At 36.6% G+C, this 25,281-nt stretch overlaps 2 protein-coding genes and 1 long non-coding RNA gene across 17 annotated transcripts in view; 2 read left to right on the plus strand and 1 right to left on the minus strand.

Moving 5' to 3' along the window:
• BFAR (bifunctional apoptosis regulator) overlaps nt 1-7,168 on the plus strand; it is a 13,540-nt gene extending 6,372 nt beyond the window's left edge. For 2 of the 7 annotated variants that reach the window (XM_026061876.1, XM_026061877.1), the window contains 8 exons: nt 328-424; nt 1,474-1,751; nt 2,378-2,579; nt 2,945-3,114; nt 3,772-3,916; nt 4,170-4,340; nt 4,869-5,071; nt 5,982-7,168. In XM_026061876.1, the coding sequence (XP_025917661.1) occupies nt 386-424; nt 1,474-1,751; nt 2,378-2,579; nt 2,945-3,114; nt 3,772-3,916; nt 4,170-4,340; nt 4,869-5,071; nt 5,982-6,174 (1,401 nt within the window). In that variant the 5' untranslated portion in view covers nt 328-385 and the 3' untranslated portion in view covers nt 6,175-7,168. Of the gene's footprint in view, nt 1-19; nt 425-1,399; nt 1,752-2,377; nt 2,580-2,944; nt 3,115-3,771; nt 3,917-4,169; nt 4,341-4,868; nt 5,072-5,981 lie in introns of those variants that run through there. The other 5 variants (XM_026061878.1, XM_026061875.1, XM_026061874.1 and 2 more) reach the window with 5 other exon arrangements.
• On the minus strand, nt 6,489-14,583 carry PLA2G10 (phospholipase A2 group X). The gene is given in 4 exon segments (XM_026061881.1): nt 6,489-8,436; nt 10,955-11,061; nt 13,843-14,012; nt 14,014-14,583. Coding segments are annotated over 4 exon segments (462 nt in total). The 5' UTR covers nt 14,053-14,583; the 3' UTR covers nt 6,489-8,290.
• Nucleotides 13,409-25,281, plus strand: part of LOC112964150 — a 17,130-nt gene continuing 5,257 nt past the window's right edge. For 2 of the 9 annotated variants that reach the window (XR_003252876.1, XR_003252882.1), the window contains exons 1-3: nt 13,409-13,673; nt 14,577-16,540; nt 16,768-17,512. This is a non-coding gene — a long non-coding RNA (uncharacterized LOC112964150). Of the gene's footprint in view, nt 13,674-14,576; nt 16,541-16,767; nt 17,513-18,760; nt 19,090-25,281 lie in introns of those variants that run through there. The other 7 variants (XR_003252881.1, XR_003252878.1, XR_003252877.1 and 4 more) reach the window with 7 other exon arrangements.

Consider the following 25,281-nt stretch of genomic DNA (forward strand, 5'->3'; position numbering starts at 1 on the left):
CGGAGCGCGGCGGCCGCAGCTCGCGCGGGGGGGCCCGGCCCGGCCCTGCTCTGCTTCGCTTTGGGGGAGCAAACGGCGGTAGCGTCGCGCCAGGCCCCCAGCACCGGCGCTCGGCCCGGAGCAAGCAAGCAGATGGGAGGAAGGAGGCCGAAGTAGGAAAGAGAGGCACTAGTACGGCTTCTGCTTCTGCCTGTTCGCTTGTTTGGCGTAGAGACTGAGCGGTGAAATGCTCCTGCACCCGCGGGAATTCTGTTGCCTCCCTCTCCTAGGAAAGCTGGAAGAATGTTCTTGGGTGCCAAACCTTGTTTTTGTTTCTCCTCTTATAAGTAATGTTTCAGGTCTGTCTTCCAGAAAGCCAACAGTCTTTGCTTCACTGGGGAAAGAAATGTTTGTAAGCAGTTTGAGGATCCTAGTTGCACTATTGGTATGTATTTCTGTACTGCCTTTTTTTTTTTTTTTAACCAACTTGCAGGCTTATCTCGTGTTTCATCTTGAGAGAAAGATGGTAACCCATTAGTAAACAGGAGTCAGATGGTGGCAGAGCAAGCATGTTTTGGTCGGGTAGTGACTGAAGAGAAAATGGTATAGTTTAGTTTAATTTCTAACATATATGTTGTATATGATGACTAATAAGTAGATGATCTCTTTGAGTGTTTTTCTTATGAAATAGATATCACTACTGGAGAGAGAATATAATAGGAACATCAAGCAAATAGGTTTGTAATTTTATTTGGTAAGCTAGGCAAAAATCTTCAATTCTGTCCTAGCTTTGTGTTTTCTGAAATACTAAAAAAGAGTAATTACCAGTAAAGAAGTTAATTTGGAGCTCTGTCCTTCACTGAAAAGGCAAGCAGACCAATCCCATATAATTTTGAAGCATGTGACTTTGTGGATCAACTTTTCTGACATTGCATAGTAATGCCAGCACTGACCTATGTTAAAAATGTTTTATTGAACATGTTTGGAAAGAACAGGAATGGAGGAAGTTAATCATTATGTTATATGGGTATTGATTTTTTTTTATCCTATGATTGTATTTTCTATTGACATTTCTTTTGACGTGGTGTCTTTTACTAAAACCTTGATTAAATATACAGTCAAAATAAAAAGTTTATCTGAATCATAGGGTTAGTGAGTTTTTTGGTTTCACGTTTATGTGATATATGACAATGGAAAAGAAAATATAGGGAGATTGAGCCCAACTGTTTACATCTAGAATCTGGTTTTGATTGTAGCTTGCAATAATTGTCAATGAAAAGTAGAAGGTCACGTTTCAGTTTGGGAAGAGCTAATTTAGTTAAGTTAAGGAGTTTAAAGCCATCTGAGTGACAAAGGATATTCCACTGATAAAATATGCTGCTTGCAATTCTAAACTTCTATAGTAATTTTTTTAATGAAGTTTATCTTGTTGCTTTGCAGAAGTAATGACTTACCTGATTTGATAATCTAAGACAGCTTTCTGTTTGAATAAAGCATAAAAGGAAAATGGAAGAAGATGAGACTTTACAAAGTGAACCAGAGACGGCAAAAGTTAAAACACATGCTTCTCCTGAAATCAGCCGCCGGATATCAGTTAGTGAGTTCCTTTGTCATTGCTGTTATGACATTCTGGTCAATCCCACCACCCTGAACTGTGGGCATAGTTTCTGTAGACATTGCCTAGCCTTGTGGTGGGTGTCCTCCAAGAAGAATGAATGTCCAGAATGCAGAGAAAAGTGGGAAGGATTCCCCAAAGTCAACATCCTCCTCAGGTGATTGTAATATGCTTTTAATTGTCTGGTTTCTTGAGTTTGCTGCAGATTTTTGTAGTTTATTAGCAATCTGAACTTTCACAAAGATCTTCAAAGCCTTCAAAGTTAGAATGATCTTGATAACTGTGTGATTATTTCTTAGTTGGAATTGTGTATAAGAATAAATTAGATCTTACTGCAGAACAAAACTAGAAATACTCATTTGTTGTTTTGAATTACCCACAAGTTCTTGTGATGCGTTTTCAAGGCAACATTGACTTCTGTTAAAAATATTTTGTTAAATAGACTGTAGGATTGACAGTAGGCTTTTATGTTGTCTTTTGCTTAACATTTTTGAATAATCAAGGCTTGCCAGTAGCACACACAATACTAGTTTTATAAATGAAATAAGGATTAATTTTTTAACGAGAGATTTTAATTTCCTCAGTCTCCAGAAGCTAAGGAATATGCTGTTTTGAAGTGATTGGTTGAAGTTTGACTTTGCTGTAGTAAGTCTTAATAACAAATGTTTTCTTGCTTTCAAAATTGTCTCTAGTAGAAGCTGGAAAACATCTAAAAATGAGTCCCTTTTCTGAATGTTAAGTATCAGTGGGTTATAGTACAATGACAAGTATTTTTCCCATCAGGGATGTAATTGAAAAGCTATTTTCTGATGCCATTGAACAAAGAAAAGAAGATATTCAACAAAACAGTGATGTAGCACGCAGTTTAGCAACCTTCCAAAAATATGGGAATGAACAGATTCCTACAGCTCCAAACATGAGAAGAATTAATCCTCGAGGAGGAGGATTTTTTTCAGGCGTTCTGACAGCTTTAACTTGTGTAGCAGTAAGTTTCATCTCGATGTTTTTCCATATTTACTTCATTAAGTGTGTAATCAAATATACCTAAATTACACATACATAAAAATGTCATCAGCATACAAGAGACTTCAATTGAGCTAAGTAAATTAGGTGGCATTCAGAGCTGTTTGTCAGGAAATAGAATTGCAATATACAGCAAATGGAAGTTAGACAAATCAGGTAAAATTTCAAGATATTGCTCAAACTTTCTTATAAGCTGAATATTCTAGGGTCCTTAAAATGGATGATTTTACATGTCAGGCACTATAATGCATGCTTATTTTCCTCATATCACTAATATATTTGCTTTGCAGGTAAAGAATCTCTTTTTTATTTTTAATGTACGTGTAGGTAGTTCTACTTGGGTATCACTGGAGTAGCAGAGAATTTGAAGATGATCTTCTTGTCCAAAAGCCTGTTGCTAAATGGACTGCTGAAGAAGTGATCCTTTGGCTAGAGCAGCTGGGCCCATGGGCGTCACATTATAAAGAAAGATTTTTGCATGAGAAAGTGAATGGAAGGTGAGAAGTGTCAGTGACAAGAACAGCTGTCACTTGATTGGACTACTGGATAGCTTTCATTAGGCATGGTATATTGCAAAATGAGTTTGTTCCATAGATTGGGGGAATATTCTTCTGTTGATGTATCAGAGTAAAATTCAGGAGCAGTTTAACACATCTAGTTAGAAACTTTAGTAGTAAATATTAAGGAAGCTACCTGAATTTTTTCTAACAACTTGTTTAAATGCTGACAGTATGGATTGAAATGATATTGAAAGTAAAATTCTACTAATGCATTATCAACACCCCCACCACACCTTTTCTTTCTTCTGAAAATATGCATACGCTATATGCATTGTTGCAGTCCACCCTAGAGCTGTAGGTTTGATTTCAGGAGACCAAACTAGATCTGTGAAGTATTGTGTTCAGTAATACCCAACATGCTAATAAATTTGCATGCTGAGCACAAGCAAGAGAAAACTCTGAAAAGAAGGATATTTAAAACCCAGGCTCTGAGATGCAGTTGATTCAGAACGTTTGGTATGGAACATTATCCAAAAGGTGGTATCTTCTGTCAGTAGCTTATTGTTTCAGCATCTCATTGCTAATTTGTTAGTGGTTTGGGTTTTTTTTGGTGGATAGTCACTGTTTACCCTCTGAATTCTTCTGTTTTTGAAGGCTACTTCTAACACTGACAGAGGAAGATTTCACAAAGGAGCCTTACAATATAGAGAACAATAATCATAGAAAAGCTATTATGACGGAATTGGAATGTGTCAAAACTTTAGGGGTTAAACCACCACAGAACCTTTGGGAATATAAGGTAAATTTTGTATAAAGTCCATCATGTATACTAAATATTTTTTAAATACTGTTTAAAAAAGAAAAATTAAGTTCAGAAGGAATCTTAAGGCAGTTGAATTATCTCTATAGAAATTGCTTAGTTAATGAACAGTAATTTTTGGAAGAGATGGTGTGGGAACAAAAAATAAAGATCATCAGAAAAGTCTAACAACTGGTATGCCTCTTGCAGTTTGTTTTCATTGTTTGAAATTTGATAATTTGATACCTTTCAGGCAGTAAATCCTGGAAAATCACTCTTTCTTCTATATGCGCTGAAGAGTTCTCCAAGACTCAGTATGTTATACCTGTATTTGTTTGATTATGCAGAAACTTTCCTACCTTTCATCCACACAATTTGTCCTATGCAAGAAGAGGAATATGAAGATATTGTCACAAAACTACTAGTAGGTGTTCAAAACTTTAAATATGCTACTTGTTTTAATTTGAAGCACTTTAAGACTACCTGGTGAAAACACACGATGTAATTCTTCATCATTTCAGCTTTTTACAATACAGCTTAAAAAAATTCCTTTAGAGTAAGCAGCTCCTTTGCTTTATGGTCATCCTACCGGTAATCCCATACAATAACCCTTAATAAGATTAGTTTCAGGCTTTTAAGACTTTAAATATGTGAAACTGATTTTTTTTTTTTTTTTTTTTTTTTAACATTCAAGTGACTATGGAAAGGCATTTCACTCTAAATATCTGCTTTTTTGAATGACAGCGTGAAGCCTGACTGTCTGTGATGTTTTATGCTAATGTAATGGAAATTACCGGGTTATAATATTGTCTATCAGAAAATACCGTAAAGATAAAATATTGCTTTCAATGTAGGAAAAAGCAAATATTAAATATTTCAGTAGTGGAAATAAACCACTATTTTGTCTGTTTAATATGAAATTGATTCACAGTCTTTTTATCCTGATTTATAGGACCTTAAAGATCCTACTTGGAAACAGTGGAGAGAATTCATTGTAAAGTATTTATTTTTGCCATACCAGTTGATAGCTGAATTTGCTTGGGACTGGTTGGAGGTGCACTACTGGACATCAAGATTTATAATTGTAAATGCCATGTTGCTGTCTGTCCTGGAGTTATTCTCCTTTTGGAGGCTGTGGTCAAGAAGAGAATTGAAGTAAGTCTTACTGAGCTTGTTGAAGAGGATAGGAAATACACGGCTTTAAAAATAAGAAAATAACCATCTGTCATGGTTTCACAGTTGCTTGCTGAAATGACTAAACACAACTCTAGGGTTAATAAGAATATATTAATCTGAATCTGCACTAGCACTCACACTTGAATATTTTTCTTTCTGTGAATACTTGAAAGGACTTCTTATAGCTGGTTTTACTGTTTAGATGTAGCAAATGCAGTAATGGTAATATGCACGTTTTTAAGTGTTAGATGAATGTTAACTGTTACACTGAGAATCACCTTTATGGTAATTGGAATTAGTTGTCTGCTGGGAAATAAATACATAAGAATGTTGTTTTGATATGCTTATGATATAGTTATTGAAGGATGCTTGCTCAGGATCATAAATAACAAACTAGTTACATTGATGTTTTCTCTGATAGGTGATCACCAATGTGATCAAAATTGCTGCTTTCACTTACTACTTTAGTCTTATTTTAGGGGTACTGATATTACTTCATAATTGCTGTGATCTTTTGGTGATAGATTTTTAGAATTTGTCTGGGAGAAATTCTTGCTTTGATGGTGTACAGGGTTTTCATTTTCTCTGTCTACAGTTAGGGGGCAGAACGTGTTCATAAGAGAACAAGGTATATCACGATAATCTATGACAAATCTGGAGTTTGACCACTTTAACTTGCTGTGTTTTGTGGTTGGAATAAATTGGCTTAATGCTTCTTCATATAAAATGTAATATTAATGTGTTTTAAGAAACTTTTTCTAGAGTGCAAAATGATGTTTTGTAGATAATTGAGTGTTAATTTGAGACTGCAGCACATACTAGCTCTTCTTAGAATGGTTAAAAACAAAACAGAAAGTCCCTCTAAGCCTCTCCCTTTCCTTTTTCACAGGACTATTCCTCACAGAATGTGGAGACATTTCTGGAAAGTCTCAACCCAGGGTCTTTTTGTTGCCATTTTTTGGCCTTTTATTCCTCAGTTTGTCTGCAACTGTTTGTTTTACTGGGCCTTGTACTTTAACCCAATTATAAATATTGATCTCGTGGTTAAAGAAGTAAGGCGTCTGGAAACACAAGTGCAATGACTGGCATTGGAACTATTGAGTTGTTTAATTTCTAAAAACTGGTATTTGATTGAAGCTTTGCTTTTCTTCTTTATGTATGTGGTAGTGAAAGTGATGGATTATGTTAACTCAAACATGCAAAAAAGCCTTAAGGTAAGTTACTCTTAAGCCAGCTGGATTCCAAGCTAAAGATGGGCTTTATTATTCAAAATGAACTTTCTTTTAAAAAAAAATTCACGTGTGAATTAGCCATTAAAAACCTATACTGTCATGTCCAAATTTAGATTAACAAAATCAAACTTCCCTATTCTGTCTTGTGATATCTGGTTATTTTCAAGCCTGCTAGGTAAAGCCTTAAAGCTATTGTCTTCTGAACAGCTACAGTGATTCTATAAGTTAGTATTTCATACCAGCAATGTGTTACTCAGAACTTAAGTTTGCCAAAGGAAAGCTGTTCCTGGATAGGCTTGATATTGAAAGTACTTCAGGGTTTTCAGTCAGCTTTAAATGTGAAGTTCTGACAGTCAAATACACAAATCTCACAGTGGCATTTGTTTTAAAATTTTCCCTGTTGAAGGCAAAGAGTGCTTGAGGGTTGTTTTGGAAAATGTGGCAATTGCCATTCAAAATTTTCTTTGTTCAGATCAGTTAGACTTCATCAGTAGTGTGCTTAATGCTGTCTTCCTAAAGTGCTAATCCTCAAAATAAATTCAGGGTTATCCCTTACAAGGATTATTCTGGAAAAGTGACCTGACACTGTAATTACGCCTTACTGCAATATAATGCGTATATCTAGATCTGTGACTAAATACTGATTGAAATTTTATTTTGTATAAACAGGATTGCCATTTGATAATGTATGGTTTTTGACTGAAGCAAAAGTTAAGTTGTTTTTTTTTTTAAATGTCGTGTCCCCTTACATTGTCTTGTGTTTTTTTTCATTTGTATCATTAAAATGAACTTCAAATTTACCTATGAATATTTTTAAAGATTAAAGATCTCTTTTTAAATCATAGTCCTTCTTTCTAAAGAAGTTTTATTTAAATTTTTATATTGAAATACGTGGCATTAGCTTTGGTTTGTGTAAATTTGTTATCTAGCCCTCTGGCTTTAAGTGAGTTGAGGGGAGTCAAAATAGACTTAAAACATTCTCAGTTCTTAAACTGTTAAAATTATCGGTAATGAAAAAGTGTATTATTCAGCAATTCTTTTTCTTGATTTCCCTTCATAAAAGGTTTCCAAAAACTATGATGTGACCCTAGCTAAAACCATCTTTACATCCTTATGAGGTATACAGTTCTGAACTTTGCAAACTCATGCTCTCCTGTGAGATCAAATGCTTAGGGGAAAGGTAGTTGGTCTCAGTGACTGCTACTTTTTTCAGATATGTGTTTTATTGCCAGTTTGCATTTGCACTCTTAATCTGTCTCTAAAGTTTTAAAGGTACAGTTTCTTTCCCCTGTGCCTATAGGAAACTCAAGGTGTACATAGTGAGGAGCTAGAACTGCATCAAATGAACAACTTCTAAGAAAATTATTAAAAAAAAAAAAAGTAAAATTAATACATGCAAAAAAAATTATATTAAGCAATTTTTAATACAGGTAAGACTTCTTAAGTAGAATGCGATCCAAAAGTTAAATTAGGCTTAGTAATGAGTGTTTAATGTAGATAAGAGGGCTCTTTACACTGACACGGTCACTTCATGCATTTTTTTCTGGTCAGTTCAAAGTTAACAAATGTTAACATGTCACAAATCAGAGTTAAGTTGAATGTCAGTGGAAAGGATGGCATCATATATCCAGTGGGGGGTGGATGAAAAATTTCAGGGAATGATATGGTGAATCTGAAGGTAAACCAGATGAATTTTAAGTCAGTTACTCCTTAAGCTGATAAATTCCTATTTAGTATTTAATCAGTGAAAGCTTACACAGAAATAATGAATTTGCTTTTAGTCCAATGAAAGATAAACAAGAGGACAAATGTTTGCTTTGGCCATTCAGGGCTGGAGGGGCTGGGGTTGTAGAAAGGAGGATCAAAAAAGGGGCAAAATCATTTGTTTTTTACTACCGTGACAAGAAAAATTGTCTTTTTAGATTTAAATACATACAGAATTTTCATAAAGACTGGTATCCTGTATCTAATATCTACAGAAAGGCTGAATCTCACCACACATAAAATCTGGCCACAAAAGGTACTTTACATGATAGGGGGCTTTAGAAAAACACTTGGCAGCTTCACGGTCACATTCACATGCCATTTTTTGACATCTGTCTTCTAGGGATTCTGAAAGAAAATAAAGGTTAGTCTGATATTAGTTTGAATTAATTAAAAATATCAAATGGAAATATAACAATTGTTACCTTCCATTCCATGTTTGTCACATAAACAGTTGTAATCTTTTATAAAACACTGATCATACTTTGTTTTGCTCTCATTGTTCAAGTGTAATATGATCTGCACTGAGTTGTAGTAAGATCTATAGCTCCTTCATGTTCTTTAGACTGAGCTCCATGCTGGACATCTCATTATTAGAGAATATATAAGCATTGTTTGGTTTAGCAAAAATTGATTAATCATCTGAACTATCTCGGCAGAAGAAATTACAGTCATTGGATAAAGACTTTAATACTCTTCTTCCCCTTCTCTAAAAAGGAAATCTAATAGCTAATTCCTCTTTAGAAAATGGTGTGTGACACTTCCCTCTGCCCAGTTGCTCTAGCAAATCTTGTGTTTGGGAAGAAGTTTTCTATTTTCCATATGCTTTAAGCTATTAAAGGTTATAGCATTAAAAATTACATGTTTGAAATAAGAGATACAAAGATGTTCAATGTTCAGCTTAAATTGCCCACCTTTTTTATTAAGGTGGTCAGTAAAAAGTTAGGTAAGATGTGTTCAAGTATGATTAAAATCCAGGTCTGGCATTTGTTTTATAACTGTAGTGTTATAACTTAATAGATTTCTTGGTGTGAACAGTTTCTTCTACAGCAATTATTTTGGTTTAATTATGCCAACCCAGAAGTGTGATTATTTTCTCTCTGTGATTCTCTGTAAACTAAAAAACCATGGTAACATTTTATCTGAGTATTTAACATTTTGAAAGCTAGGTAAATCTCTGCTGAAGATTTGCCTTGGAGCAGAACTAGTGTTCAGTTTGTGAATGAATTTGAATTCTGCTATAAAATGAAAGTGTTCTTAATGCATATATGTTCAAGTTGTAACTAGCTACCTTAAGAACTACTCGATAGCATAAACAAAACATTAACTAAGAAGAATAAAGAAGAACTATTTCTTTTCTTCTTTTTGCTCCAAATTTAATCTTCTCCATGGTATGCCAGGTACTTTGTTTCAACTTTTGTTTATTGATAATATGCTTACCGTCTTAGACAGCATTTTAAAATAGTCAACTTCTGGACTGGAATAGGAACAGTAGCCTTTAAAGGCAGATATAGGCTGACTGTAACTTGACTGTTAATCAGATAGTTTGAGATGGAAGATGCTTGATATCTTTGAAGCAGAGGAGGGAGGTAGAGAGGCTGTATGAGGCAGACATGGGCAAAGTAAAGGCTGAATGAAAAGGAGGAAGGGAAACAGTGTCAAAAACTTTGATGTGATTTTAGGTCAGGCAGATCCTTATTTGGGCTGTGAAATGAGTTTTTTGTGTGTTGTTGAATGGCTTACTTTTTTTTGCCTTTAAAGTATGGTGGTCAGAAACTCAGACCCTCTGATGTAAACAACTTTATATTAAGGTCTGTATTTTTGTGGGGCAAATAGTAACCAATTCTCAAGCTGATTTGCATCACAGGTAGCAGTACAGAATTACAAGCAAAATAATTTTGACTTAGCACCTGAATTTAAAAAATTCTGAAAGCTTAGGGGCTTTCGAGTGAACGCATAGTTTCAGAAAGTCCTTCAAGCGTACCAGATGAAAACTTTGTTTAAAGCTGGTGGGAGTTGTTAAACAAATCTTGTTTTAATGGAGAAAAAAAAAAATCAATCTCATACCTTTTCACTTTGTTTCTTGTCATCTTTTTGTCTCTATCTTTTACACTATTGATTGATAAATGTATTATATTCATATTTTGGAGCAATTAAACAAAACTTACCAGGAGGCAGTCACTATTCTGTTGGCACTTGTGCACTGATTATGTAAATATTTTCAAATTCATATTTTATGGCTTGTGGACATATTACTTCCATAAATAAACTTAGTCATCAAATATATTATTACATCAGTGCATTGGAAATCATAAGTTGTAATTGCAAATTAATTCATAAATTGCAGCCACTAACAGTAAGCTGTTCAACTGATCAGTGATAACTATGCCAAAAACTTGTTCATCATAAACTTATAGATAGGGTGAAGTATTTTCTGTATAAAGTATGAAAAAGATCCGTTTTAAAGTTGTAATTTTCTGGCCCCCTGTTTGTAGTTGCTCTCCTGTTGAAGACATAATTTGTGACCTGCAGCAGTGTAGCATAACATGGGTTCCTTAATGTATGTAAATGCTGTGTAACTTAATCAAACAGAGGGTTTTTGTAGTGCTTTCTGAAATGATCACAGAAGCCCACAGATCAGAATTTGGTTTGCTTATGTATGTTAGCAGGTAGGAATTAGGAAGAAGAAATTACATTCAACTGGCATAGCTGTGCTTTCTGGAGACACAGCTTACACTGGCAAAAAAAGTCCTAAAGGGAGGGAAGATGAAATAAGAATTTTGCAGGTTTTTAAGAAAATGTCCATCTGTAAGGTCCATTAGACAATAAATAAAGGTAAAACTAAAAACTGAAACTGTTCACTCACCACACACAGCTGCATCGTCTTCACACTCCCAACTGTAACTTTCTGTCTTGGGGTGACAACCTGCTTGCTCTGCCTTACCGTAGCAGCAGTCATGGTTAAAGCAGCACCTGAGAATAATGGAAGTAGACTGGCCTTCATTCATACTACAGTAATTTATGGTCTTATAATCTGGATGTTTTGTATCAGTATGTTTCTATAGTCTGTGAAATAATAAAACAGTGAATTTATCTGTGTGTACAAACTGCTCACTGCTCAGGAATCAAGAGGAGAATAATTATTTAATAGATCACTTGAACAAATTTATTCTTCTTTAATCAGTGATGATCAAAATTAGTGTCTGATGTACATTGAATTAGTTTAACTTCTTCATATATGAAAATGTAGGGAATCTTTAAAGTATTCTCGGTTTTAAACATAATAGACTTCTATGTAGGTATCCCTCTCTCCTACCCCTTCCAAGAAAAAGAGGAATAAACACCAGAATGGTCTGTCACATAATGAGTGGCACATTCATCTGCCACAGTTAGGGATGTTCTTGTAGCAGTTACTAATAGGGAGGGGGGGAAAAAGCTTGTTAGGCTGTAGCATATTATCATAAATGCATTCTTAGAGCAAAGTCCTTAGATGGTGGCAGAGAAGCTGAGGGCAGGTGAATAGTTCAGCAATGAGTAGGCATGGGTGCTGTTTAATCCCGTACTATTACTAAAACTTTGCCTCAGTATCATGAGAAAGTTTGGGAAATTGCCCAAAATGATGCTTCCAAACGGTTCTTTTCATAACTGGGACAGTGAATTCATAGGCTTTCTGTCACACTGTGGAACTGAACGGTATTTTCAAGTAAGCATTAATGGCTTGTTTTAGTGCTTGAAAAAGAGTTGCTCTCTGGTGTAGAGCCATTGCAAGCCCAGAATAGGAAGTAGGGGAGGTAACAAGGACCTGAAATTGGAGAGCTTGTAAGTCTTTGCTGCAAGCTGTAACTGTACTCCCTTTCCTTCTGTGGAAGGACAGGATGTGTCAGCGAATTCTTTACATTCAGTCATATGTTTCCTTCTGGTAGCCTAAAAACATCATATTACAGAAGGCACAGATTTTTGGATGGTGTTTAGGTTGCCTGAGGAACTTGTGTCTGCATGAGAAAAAGTTTATGCTGTGAGCTCTCACTTGCAATTACTGCTTTTTTCCTTATGCTTATTAAATAATAACTTGGTAATTCCACACCAATCTTCATTTAAAGATCCTGAAACACTTTACAGCTGAACAGCACAATGTTTTTGAAGTAGCTCAATACATCCATTTTAGCATAAGGGAATAAGTCTTTAAAAAAAAAAAAAGAGAGACTTCTAGAGAGTCTTTGTAGCAGGACTAAGGCAGATAAACCAGGAAATCGTGGCTTGTTTTGCCATGGTCCAGTCTATCTTCGTGTGTTTATAAGGAAATAGTAAACTCTGTAAGAAAACATTTCTTACTAAAATTTTAAATAACTTTAGTCTTCAATTAAATATAGGAGTAGATACTTATGGATTTTACATTTGATCTTATGAAAGCAGTGTAAGGTTTGTCACCATTTGAAAGTTTATTTTTACAAATGGCAGGCATAAATTTCAATGCAGTAACTGTTACTTGAATAACTCCATTATAGGCATTCTTGCTTCAGATTAAGTATTCCTGTAATTTCATTTAATTCATTTTCAGAGATAATTCTTAATATAGGCAGTCCACAATGTAGGTCAAAACTTTAAGAAAACTTGGTAAGAGTGTTTAACTCTGCATATTAACTAGTGCAATTTTTTTTTATTGTTTCAAATGCTGAAGCAGATCAAGTACACTCATTTTTGGCTTTTTCCTAATATGTAGTTACTAAAATCCAGACAACAAATAATTAGCTGTATTTCCTGAAGAGGAAGTTTCTTGCTGCTTTGAGACTTTTGTAAAGTGAAAAATATACCCACAAGGAAAGATTTGCAGGCTGCAGATACTCCATCGTTTATCTTTGGGAAAACAGTGGCCAGAACTAACAACAGTCCCTTTCCATATGTGTTCCCAGTCATTAAAGCAGCAACTGCATTTTACAGAATTGTGTTTAAAATAACAGATTTTATATGCAAAAGCCTGAAATATCTAGGCAAAGATTATAAAAGATTTAGTCTAATGACAGCTAGAATGCTTATGCAAAATGTTCAAGTGTGATCTTTCCATATATTCTACCCTAAATATGAGTTTCATGTTTGTTTTCTTTTCGATTTATGGTAAGTCTGGGTCTGATAAGTCAGCACTTGAGATGTAACATATGATGGGTAAATATACTATTATAATGATAAACTTGAAAGTATAGAACCTTTATTTAACTAATCTAACTAGGAAATTATCTTCCTCACAGCTAATCTTTGATTATAAAATAAAGTTAAATACAAAAGTTCTATTTTTATAATTATTTTAGAAAAAAATCATAATTCCTTTCATTCAAAAGTTGTTTTTCAACAGGCTGAATTTTGCACAAGTCTGTGTGCATTATTTTGAATACTTATAGGTTGGATGAAAGTAGAATGAGAACATTTACAATTGTGAATATTTTTATAGATAGCTTGAAAGTTTGAAGACCTCTCCAAGAAGACTTTGGGTCTTTAAGTCTTGGCCAAACAGCAACAGCAAAGAAACTCAGTTGTACTGTGAAGCCAATATTAATGCAGTCAGAGCTGGAGTTAAAGGAAGACTCACGTAGGTACACAGCAATACAATTTTAATGTTTCATACTTTCTTAGCACTCCAGAGTGCGTTTAAACTCAGTTCTCTCACTGACGTTAAATAAGCTTAATTCTTATTTTAATCCTTTTACTCTGTCCGCTGCATAAATTCAGCACTTAACTAATCAGATAAATAGCTACTCTTACCAGTCTACTTTGTCCTTGGGCCAGCCTTTTCCTCCCAGACCACAGTAGCATCCATAGCGTAGGTAGGCAAAAGGAGAACGTCCTGTAGTACATCTGATGGCTCCAGCTAATTCAAGAATTCCTCTTCGATTCCTAAAATGAGCTTCCCCAACAGTGCCTTTATAAACTGGGGGAGGGGGAAGAAAAACTCTTTACTTGGTATTGAATCATTTCTGCATTCCTGCAGTTATATGGTCACTTTTTTTCATAATTTTAATAATGAATGCCAGTATTTGAGAATAATAAAGCAGTATCTTGTTTTGATTCTGACCTTCTGGGGCCACAATGACTAGCTGTCCTTGACCCGGTCCCTTTACCCCCACTCTATAGTGAGCAAGATACTAAACAGCATTCTGAATAGCTGCAGTGGTTTCCTCCTGTCAAGGCAGCATATAATAGTAGACTTCAGTCATTCCTATTCTTAAAACTGTGGCTAGGGCAAGCATGTGTTCTGTGGTCTAGGTCAACTAATCTGCTAAGATTAGATGCCATAAGCATTACAGTATTTTGTCATTACCCCAAAATGCAGTTTTGCCTATGTTCTTCTGCAACAGTGTCAGTTTGTAGAATGTAATGCTTTACATATGCATGAATGTCTTCTGTGGATGGGGTTCTGGTTTTCCACTACAGCATCCTCATGTTTAAGCTAGCAAGCCAAATAAAAGATTTTTTTCTTGTCTTGAAAACATTTCCAGGGGAATTTGAAGAGGATTTTCCTTAAGGGATTCTTCTCACCATTATTTCTGCAGAGCAAGGCCATATTCAGCAACTTTTTCTTTGTTTAAGCCACCCCAGGTTGGTACTAAAACCATAGGTCAAAGGCAGTGGATAAATGTTGAGACACCCTTTTCTTAGGGTTACTTTCTAATTGCCAGCAATTTGTCAGTCAGTGGTATGTGGATGAGAGATAGAGAACCTGTTTTTATCAAACAACATGTCATGTTTGTTTTTCAGGTTGATCAAAGACCCTCAACGGTAATAGGCAGCATTTCTTTGCTGTGCAGGACTTTTTCAAGTTATTTGCAGCAATTTTTAAGAAGTCAGATGAGTATAAACCAAGTTAATGGAGGGCTACTGGAAAGACTTGTCTTGCCAAAATAAACCATAAGCTAAATTAGTATAAGAAGAAAAGTTTATAAGCCTTACCTCCCTGTATTGGAAAAAGGTTAAGTTGTTGAATAACTGACAATGTCCGTGAAAGACTGACAGCAGAAGAACCCTTTGGACTTTGTCTTTGAGGCCTTTGATATTTATTTTCCTACAGAAACTATAATCAGTTAATGAAAGATCTGTCAGAAAAATATTGTCCCCAAGGCAGTTCTTGCCCAGTTGTGTAACTTGGAATATGTGGGATGTTGGTGACCTCCAGCACTAATAATTTCATGAAACAAAGGGATTTAAATACCTCATGAAGTCACCTCATTAAGGAACTACTATTGTTTTGTGCATGAGAATGGTAAAAATGTTTTAGAAAACATGTTTGTGGTTAGTCCTTACTTATGAATGTAGCTAGACTTTCTAAGACAATATTTAGGACTTTTCTGACTGGTGACCACTCCCAAATATTGTTTCTTCCTGCTTCATAGACATGTGGTATAGGGATAGGAGCAAATGTTAAAACAGAAGCGCTTGAACTTGCATATGCATCTTCAGCCATTAATTACAAGTAATCTCATCTTAAGGAATTGGAAAGCTTCCTTGACTGTGTAGTCACTTGCAGCTCCATTTGCACTAAAACTTCCTTCTTAAGATAGTGGATAGTATATACTGCGTCATGGCTCTTGTTCCATGGTATTATCTGTTGTTGAGGCATGTGATCCTCGCAGACTTTCCCAAAAAGTCCACAGAATGTACTGAGTTGACTGTTTTGGAATCTCTGTAGTTCTAGGTGCCAAAAGAGCAGTCATGTTGTGGAGCTGATGTGTGATCATCTCTTCTTCCTTTGCTGCTCTGAATATGTATTTCAGCTCTTGGTAGTAGAAGCGTACATTTGAGGTATTACCAGATTGTTACCTTTCCGACAGCATTGAAAGTGTTATCTTCACTGTCAGTACAGGTTCAGTAAATTCCCATCTGAAAAAAACTTTGCAATAAGACTGCAGCATTACAAGTGACAACCACTTACATTCTTGAAAGTTTACTGAAATTTGGCTATGCTCTTGTTGGTAGCCGGCAAGAACTGAAGGAGCCATGTTAGTATTTAATGGCAAAGCTGGGCTTGTTCTGCATGATGTTAGTAATTTTAAAGAAATCCCTGAATAAAGTGAAGAATTTATTCATTCCATCTCAGTTCCTGGCTGCTGAGAAAGGGTAGTATTGAAGTGCTACAAGACAGGAAGAGAGAACCAAGAATTTCCAAATTGTATTCCTGGTTGCAGAGAATTGCTTGCTCACTTTTGACAAATACCAATCCCTTGATTTACATCCATGCAAAGTGGAAGTGATGAACAATCTCCTCTCTGGGGAGCTCAGGTATAATTCTTTGAAATGTGCCATATAAGTTCAAGGAAGGACACAAACTTTTTATCCCTGTAAATTCTTTGTGTTACAGCATCTGGACATCTAGGTATAAACCAAGATTGCATTGTAGTAGATGCTCTAAACATGACTGAAGGAAAATCTGTCCCAACAGCTTTATGATCCGAGTATAATAAAAGAGGTGAGAGACTGTCCTAGAACCCATAGAACTACATAAGCAATAAGAATGTCAGTATGATGATGGTACCTTTAGTGTATTAGCAGCATAATAAAGTTTCTGAAATACTTTGTCAGGACTTGTGTGGAATGAAAACAGAGTGAAGTGACATACTGCTGCATGTTTCCAAACTTTTTACTATTAAGATATGTTTTAAAAATCTTTCTATGTGCTTTTCCTTCTTTTTACAGATACTTCTCATTATCTTTATGGACAAGAATATTCCTATAGGTTTGATTATGCATTCCTGAAAAAACAGTATGACCACTAATATCTGCCTAATACAGGTATATCTATTATTTTTAGTAGTAGAATAGGTCTTCATTGATTTGTTTTTGTCATGCAGCTAGTGTGCAGCTGTATCAAAATGTGGCTGGGGAAAATGGGAGGGATTTGGATTGTTTTATTTTTGTTGCTTTATAATGTGTATGAAAAGTCAAAAATATGATATCTAGAGGTCACAGGAAATAGGTACAATTCAACACAGAAAAATAATTTAGTCAGACTTGCTACAATTCGAGCCTAGTCTTGGTATAGCTGTTAAAAATTCTTATAATATTTAATTCCAGTGGTTTTTGCATGTTTGGAACTGCGTTTGGGAGTGCCTTTTTTAAAGATTCAACTGTTCTTGTTCTTGAAAGAAAGCTTTAAAGACAGGTGTTTTCAAGGAAAAAAACTTATGAGAGGTTTGTTCATCAGCAAAGTCAGATATAACTGGACATGAGGTACCTACTTTAACAGTAAAGGTTGAAGGGAAAGCAAAACCTTACCAATTCTGAGACTACTTTAGGTGGAAAAACTTTACAGAAAAGAGAAGAAAAAATGCAGTTGTTCTTGACATTTTAATGACAAAGCCACAGAGATCAAAAGGCATGAGGCGACTTTCTGAAGACTGAAATGATATAAATGCTAAAGACAGCCTGAGAGAAAATAACAGTAAGTAGTCACAATGTGCTTCTGTTGTGCTTAATTTTAAGTCTGTAATTTCTGTTACCCAAATTAGAGTCCTGCTGTGTATGGAGAATTTAAACGTCATTGTACGCTCTATTGGTTCATTGTCTGCATAAGCCCTTGAGAGTTCAGATTTTGCTAAGTGCTGTATGTTATCATGTAATAGTTGCCATGTCTTTGCAAGATATTTTCCACTACAACTTCCTGTTCTCGTTTTTTCCATAGTTTTCTGGTCACCTAATTTGCTATAATATAAAATAAATCCAATCCTTTAAGTTTCTATATGCATGGAGGAAAAAATATATTTTAGAAACGTAACCTTTCACAAAAAGCTCTTGTATGTTTCCTATGAGATTTTTCTCTTTGCAATTGGCACAATGCAAAAATAATAATTAAAATATTTTTACAGATATATTTTTATTGAGGTACATAACTTCATGTAACTGTGATACACAACTACACTATTAGTATCTATTAGTCTGTGATACTCTGTGAGTTTTAAAAGAATTTCAGCCAAAAAATTTTCATTCTTTCAAAGATTGAGATGACAAAAATATTTATGATGTTAAATATATTTATCATTACATATTGCAATATTTCCTTTGTAAAGTCATAGTGCTCCAGTAGTTTGGAGCTTGAAACTTGGGAGGAAGGTCTTTCTGATGCATGTCCAAGATCTAGCTAGAAGTAGAAACCTCTGAACAACTGTATGCATTGCAGAAACTTTGATTTTTTGCTTTGATTTGTAATGGTTTCATGTGCCATCAAGAGTGGCCTTTCTCAGCTCATCTTGCTGCCTAGACTACCAACACGTTATCTCTACAAACTGTGGTCATGTGGTACATTTTTTTGGAAAAGATATAGTTGTCTGTTTTGATTTTTGTGGATCAAGCATTGAGAAGCAGGTAAATTGCATTTTCCTTCCTCCTCACTGCCTACAGAATGAGTGACTGTGAGAGCTATAGGACCAAAGCCAGGCTCTCCCTGTAATGACATTTTTAGGCTGGTAGAAGCAGTGAACCAAAGTCAAGTCTTGCACTGCTTTCCTTAATGTTCTTGCTGAGATTTGTGCTGTGCGAAGGATGAAGTCTGATCAAAATGCAGGAGGAATAATAGGGGCAGGCTGAGGTCAGGAAGCAGAATTGGGGCAGTGAGCTTACTAGAACCTTAAGTTGGCCCCATTATGCAAGCACCTTATGCTCTTTAATCCTGTGATTGCGTGTTTTTCCCCAGACCCCTGCTTCATTCAGTACACAAAAAGGATCTGCTGTAAGGATGAACTGAGGCTCTTCTCTGTAGAAGATTTCTATTTGCAAGATTGGTTTGGTGAATTTCCAAGCTGTGCAGGAATGTGTAAAGTGCAAGAAGACAGAAGAGAATCTCGTAGTTAAGGCAGCTGAATGCTGTTCTGGAAAACAGGATTTTATCCTTACACAGAGGTTCAATATAAGGCTAGTTTAATCACTTTAAAACACTGACAATCAATGTTTACCAGTAGTATGTTCCCAACCTGCTGAATATCCAGGGGTTGGAGAACCAAACTAATAAAATACTTGGTGAGAGCCAGGCTTTGAATAGTGGGAATTTTTAATAATTACTTTTAAGTAGTAGGGAAAATCAGGTTGTAACATGTCACCACAAGAACTTAAAATCAATGGATGCTTTTTTGTGTGTCAACCCAGCTACCTATCTGTAAAAAGGGATGATAATATAAGTTTCACAGAAGTGTTAAGGAAATAAGTACTTTCAGGTACTATAGTGATGAATATCTCAGAAAATCTATGAGGAAATGGACTGTAAATTATTACAGCTGGCCTTTAATACTGCTTAATAAATAGGGCATGGGAGTACACATTATTTAATAAGCAGGAGACAAAAAATTAAATACTTGCTAAGTGAGTACTGTCTGTTATGGGCAGGAATGAGGCAGGGGTCCTTTAATTACATCCTCACGTCCTAACTTATTCATAAAGACTAACTTGACTCATTCGTTCAGAACAAGGCAGTACGGTGTTGTAGGCAGTCTTAGTCCTAGCGATTCCTAGCTTTTGAGTTATCTGCAACTTAAATGCTCTGAGATAGCTTTCTCTATAAAACCTACAAAATAGGGTGTGGGTAAATGTATCGACTTTGAACGCGGATTATTATTACAGATGCAATCTGCATTCTGCAGTCCGATTTTAAATACTGAAGTTTGCAATACACTTGCACGTTACTGATGAGCTTTAGCAAAGTAACACGAAAGCTTCCCGAATTGCAACTTCCACGTTGCAAGTTGAGCAACGGAGGGGTCGTCAGCGCAGCTCGGGTCTCCAGCTGCCAGCTGGGCTCCCAGGCTGTTCCCTTGCGGTGAGTTACGTGTTGCCCCAGCGTTCCTCTCCCCCGCGCGGAGGTGCTGGCTGGCCCCGGCCCCGCAGCCCCCCGCCGGGCCCCGCGGCCCCCCGCCGAGCCCCGCAGCCCCCCGCCGCCGCCGCCGCCGGCTCCACTCACCGGCCGGGAGCGCGAGCAGCAGCAGCAGCAGCGGCAGCGGCAGGGGCGGGCGGCGGGGGGCCATAGGCAGCGCGGGGCGGCGGGCGGCGCTGTGAGCGCCGGCGGCTGCGGGCCCCTATAAGGCGGCTCTGTGCCCCGAGCCGGGGCCGCGCCGCGGAGGGGCCGCGCCGCCCCTGCTGCCCAAAGGGAGGAGCCGCCTCTGCGCGGGGGACGGGGCGTGGGAGCCGCCTCTCGGGCGCCGCCGCGGACCCCGGCGCCGCGGCTCTGCCCCTCGCGGGCTTTTCCCCGCTGGAGTTTCTCTTTGAGCTACAGCACTTCCTCAGTAATTCCCTCTGGATCCGAAGTGTTAAGATCGCAGTGAACCGTGTTATCCAACGGTCAGTTACAGCCGGGGCTGAATGCGCGCGCTGTATCCCTTGTCTGAGTTTGCCATGTTTCATCTCCTGATGGCTGCTTTTCTTAGGAGACTAAAGAACAATCTACTGCTAAACTGGCCCTGCATACTTGCAGCTTAATCAAAATAACATTTTTACTTTCCCTTGACCAAAACAGTCTTACATGTGAGTCTTTTTTGCAAACCTTGTACTCTTTATATATTTTCTCTCTTCCCTTTCCAACTTTTGTATTATTTTGAAAACTCTACAACTGGATGCTGTACTCCAAAAATGGTTTCACTGACCCTCACAACCGACAGACAATACCACTTACTTGTACCTGACTTTTCTTTGCTTGTAGGTTCCATGTATTTCATCAGCCTTTTCATTACCGCACTGGAACCAGTGCGTCTCCTGTCAGATCCTCAGCTGCCAGGGCCCCTGAAGAAATTTTGTGTGAGGGTTTTGTTGTTGTTGTTTGGTTGGGTTTTTTTTTTTTGACATTTTTTATATTCCAGGATATGATCCCCATAGGATCCCACTGAGGCTTACACTGGTGGGATAGGGAAGGAGATATAAAAACAAAGGTTTGTTACAGGATTTACCAAGAACTTGCTCTTGTTCATGATAGTTAGATACTATCAGAGAGCAGCTTGTAGATTTGTGTAGTGAATGTCTGGTATTTTTATCAAATAAATGGAATATTTTTACTTGTGCATACTGAAGCATAGTCCTACTTTTGCATTAAAATAATCTGATTTCTGTTTTGTGTCATTCTCTTTAATCAGAAGAGAAGAGAAAATCATATGTGGTCTGACTCCAAAAGGCAAAAAGCACGCACAGATGGGTCAGATTTGTTTTTAGTATGCTCTCATAATTCACATCCTATGAAATGGCTGTGTTGGCACAGAAGTTAGGGTAGCATGGGATAAATGTAGAAGCACACCAACATAAGGTAGGACAGTGATATATCTTTATACACTCAATATGTCTTTGTGCACCTATGTGCAAAATACTAGTGATGGTATGTCAGCCCAGTCAAAACTGTGTGCTGTGCTTGAAGGAGCAGGCAGAAGTGATCATGGTATGAACCTGACAAGCCAGAAGGATGCAGGATTTCAAGCTCAAGAACTTGTGTCCTAGAAAGGTAGGAAAATCAGCAGTGCTAGATTCTGCTATGTGATTTCACTGCAGACTCGCTGTGTAACTGTGACTCCCCACTGATTGCATGTGTGGTGTCAGTGGACTGTGATATGCTGCCAGCTATTATCTCTTTCCCAGTCTTTTGGGTGTTGTGAACATGGTGGACCATAGCTGCCACTGTGCTTCCCAAGGAAGATTTACACGTATTGGTCAAGGATGGACTTGGGTACTGGAAAATAGCATCCGTGATGACCACAGATGCTGTCAATGATGAAAAAGTCATGAAAAAGTCTTGGTAATGTACTAATCATACCAGAAAACCTATTAATTTGGGATAGTTTTTTTGTTTGTTTGGTTGGCTGGTTGGTTGGGGTTTTTTTAAGACTTTCTTGCTACTGCCATCAACTAGGTCAAAGTAATTTTCCTATTACTCATGGAGTCACATTGCTAATTACAGTTACTCTGTTTTCATACTGTCACTTATACTGTGTTTGTTTGCTGACTCTTCCGGTCCATAAGTCACACCTATTAGAATGTTTTAATAGTGTTCAACACCAGTTTAGTGAAACCTCCAGTTGAAGAGTATCCCATCCAGCATACCATTGGATATGACAATAAAAACAGTATCCAGAGGAGTAACATGAATTACATGACATGTTTGTTCTTTAGGAGACTGATGCAATGTGTTAGTGCACTTAGCTTGAGTTTGACTTCAAAGCAAGTTGATTTTTTTAAATCTAAGTTGGTTAATTTTTATCTAATTCTTATGTGCATATTATCAAACTGTCACAAAGTTTCACACTATTGACATTTAAGGATGGTGGTGTATGCACAAATTGTACATAGACTAATAAATATTAAAAAGTATTATAGGAATATAGTATTTAAGTATCTGCTGAATAGTTTATATGTAAACAGTTTGAATTTGATCAAAACTGTCCTGATGGTATCTGTGACCTTGGGAAGTACTCTGCTAAAACAGGAGAGGGATCACTGAAAGAGAAAACTGAGGTGTGCTATGAGGTTTCTAATAGCTTCCACTTTCTACAGAGCATATAATTAATTACTTTTAAGAAATATTAATGTATTTTTGTGGAGAGCAGACAAGAGGTTATAACTGATTTTGTGAAATGTCAGAGAATTTCTGAGGCCATCAGGTGGTGATAGCTTTTGTGTGTGTGTGTATAAGCACTTTTTCCCCCCTCTCATTACATATACTTCTCATCTTTTTATCTTTGATTTAGAGATACATTTTCTCTTAAGGAAGGAAAGTAATCTTACAACCATTGAAAAATCACTAGAGACTGAAATGACTACAATTGCTACTATTAGAAATTAGACAAAGATGTGATGTGACAAAAAATATATTAAGTAATGATACAAGGAATGCAGGTCAGGAGTTCTGTTTCCTATGAATTTTACTAAGAGTTTAAAGGAACATGTAGTGAAACTGGGGAAAAAATTAAATTGTGTAGAAGGAAGTAATTCAAGGGGGAATTAAGTTTTTCAATTAATAGCCGTGGTATATGGCTAAAAGATATTAAAAGAAGATTGAAAGTTAACATGGATTACAATAATAGAGTGGTTTTAAATGAGATTTAAAATACCCTTTAAATTTAAAGATAAAACTTCATGGGGATGCAGATATATCATATTTACTTATTGTCATGTTCCTTTGTCTTCATCTGAAATATCTGGTAACTGTTATAGGTTGTATATGACAAATGGCATTTTCAGTGCTACTGATGAATTCTCATGTGAATTGGAGCTGTGTGACGGGGGGGAAACCTTTGCTTTTCAAATAAGCTTTCTCAAACAAGGTTGCATGTGCTCAATGGTAATTTTGAATAAGTTGTCCTTTAAATTGGAGGACTAGATTAAGCGAGACAAAGTTATACTGAAGAACATGCTCACTACATATCAGTATTATGGGCTAACTAGCTAAGATAGTAGTATATGTTTCGTCTCTAAGTGTCTGTGATTCAATTTCTTATTTATAGAATGAGGGTATTAGTCTGCACACACAGGAAGATGTTAGTGTCATTAATCCAAAATGTTAAAATGCTGATGGAGAGTGCTAGAACAGTCTAAAATATGATTAATGTAAGTGCAGGTTACATGGTTACCTGTGAACAGACGAAGGTGGTGATTTGGAAAAGAGTGTAACAGCTGCAAAGCTGCAATAAGAGCAGTTGAGTTATTACTTTTATTTATTTTTTACTGAGAAATTAAAAAGCAGTGACTTCCTACTTTGACCAAATGTATGTATATTGAGCATTTGACTATTATTATGATGATCTCTATTAATGCTGATGATTATAGAAATACTAGGGTATGTAGGTATCTGAATGAAGTCCCACAAAATCAGGATCCAACTATATTAAATGTTTGACACGTACTTCGTAAGACATATTTCATGCCCCACTGAAGTAATGAGCTAAGTGAACTAATGAAGAATGTCGAGAGACCTATTTTTCCCATTGTTATGAGATGGCAGTGCAGGCAAGGTGATTTGCTTTAGATCTTATATGATGGCTATAGCAGAGCTGGGGAACTGAACCTTGGTTTTCTGATTCCTGGGTTAGTAGCTTAATCCCCAGACTGGATTCTTCTGTGGTACTGGCTCCTGAAGAAAAATAGGGAAGGAAAACATGTGCCTCACTGTGAAGGTATCAGGATAATTAGAACAGAAGAGCTGCTTCCCAGCAGTAAGTCAGTTGACCTTAAACTGTATTTAGTTGACTGCCATATCTGGCAACTGTCCCAGAGTTACCCCACGCTTTCTTAAACAATTAATTGGGAGAGGGGTTTGGCCTGGAATACATCTCCTTACATGAGTATGTTCCTTTAGATGTTGGATGTCCAAGTAGTATGCAATCAACTTCTTTATCATCATCATCTTCACAAGAAAGAACAGTCTTGCTTTATACCAGTATTTGTTTGGAAACATTCAGGGTCCTCAGTGCAATGTGTGTTCCCATTTTTAGAGGTTTGGCTGGGTTTTCTCTTTCATGTATTTCCATCCTCTCCTAATTCCTTTTCACAACTAAAGCTTCCTGTTTACCAATGTTTTCTTCAGCTCATGTTGGTGGGGATGTTGTTCCAAGAACTACAAGAGTTATAAAGCATAGACTGCAGAGAAAAGCTCACGTGGCAGATCAGAAAACATTCTGCTAACACCATTTATAATATTTTGCAATGTACTACTTGGTATTATCTTACAAATCTATTTCAAATATACAAAATCCAACTTTGATTTAAGAATATACCAGCCTATAGTGTAAACTGGAGTGTCTTTGTAATAATAAGCCTCTGAGTAAGATTATGTTTTTTGAGAATTTTGGGAACCACATTTGTAGCATTGTTCTTGATAGGCTCTTTGGCAGTCATGTTATTCCGACCATTCTGCAAAAATGCTGTGCTAGTATGTAGCTGCCCATAACAGACAGTTGTGTGCTGGAAAGGTTGTTATTACACAAATGTTTTTTGAAACTGGTTTACAGTTACAATGTACACAGAGGAGCTAATTTACTCCTACATTTTTTTAATCATCCTTTGATTTTTATTTTGTTCTGTTCCAGATCTTACCCTCTGCTCCTTATGTATAAAGGCTATTAGTACAAAATCCATCCTATGCATTCAATCTCCCAAGCAAATAACAGATTTCTGCTGCCTAAGTATGTTCTTGGAGTACCATTTAGATACACATACTGATGCAACTGTCTATTTTTATGATATGGAAATATA

This window comes from Apteryx rowi, unplaced genomic scaffold (genome assembly GCF_003343035.1).
Source record: "Apteryx rowi isolate R43461 unplaced genomic scaffold, aptRow1 scaffold_186, whole genome shotgun sequence".
NCBI classification, from domain to species: Eukaryota; Metazoa; Chordata; class Aves; order Apterygiformes; family Apterygidae; genus Apteryx; species Apteryx rowi.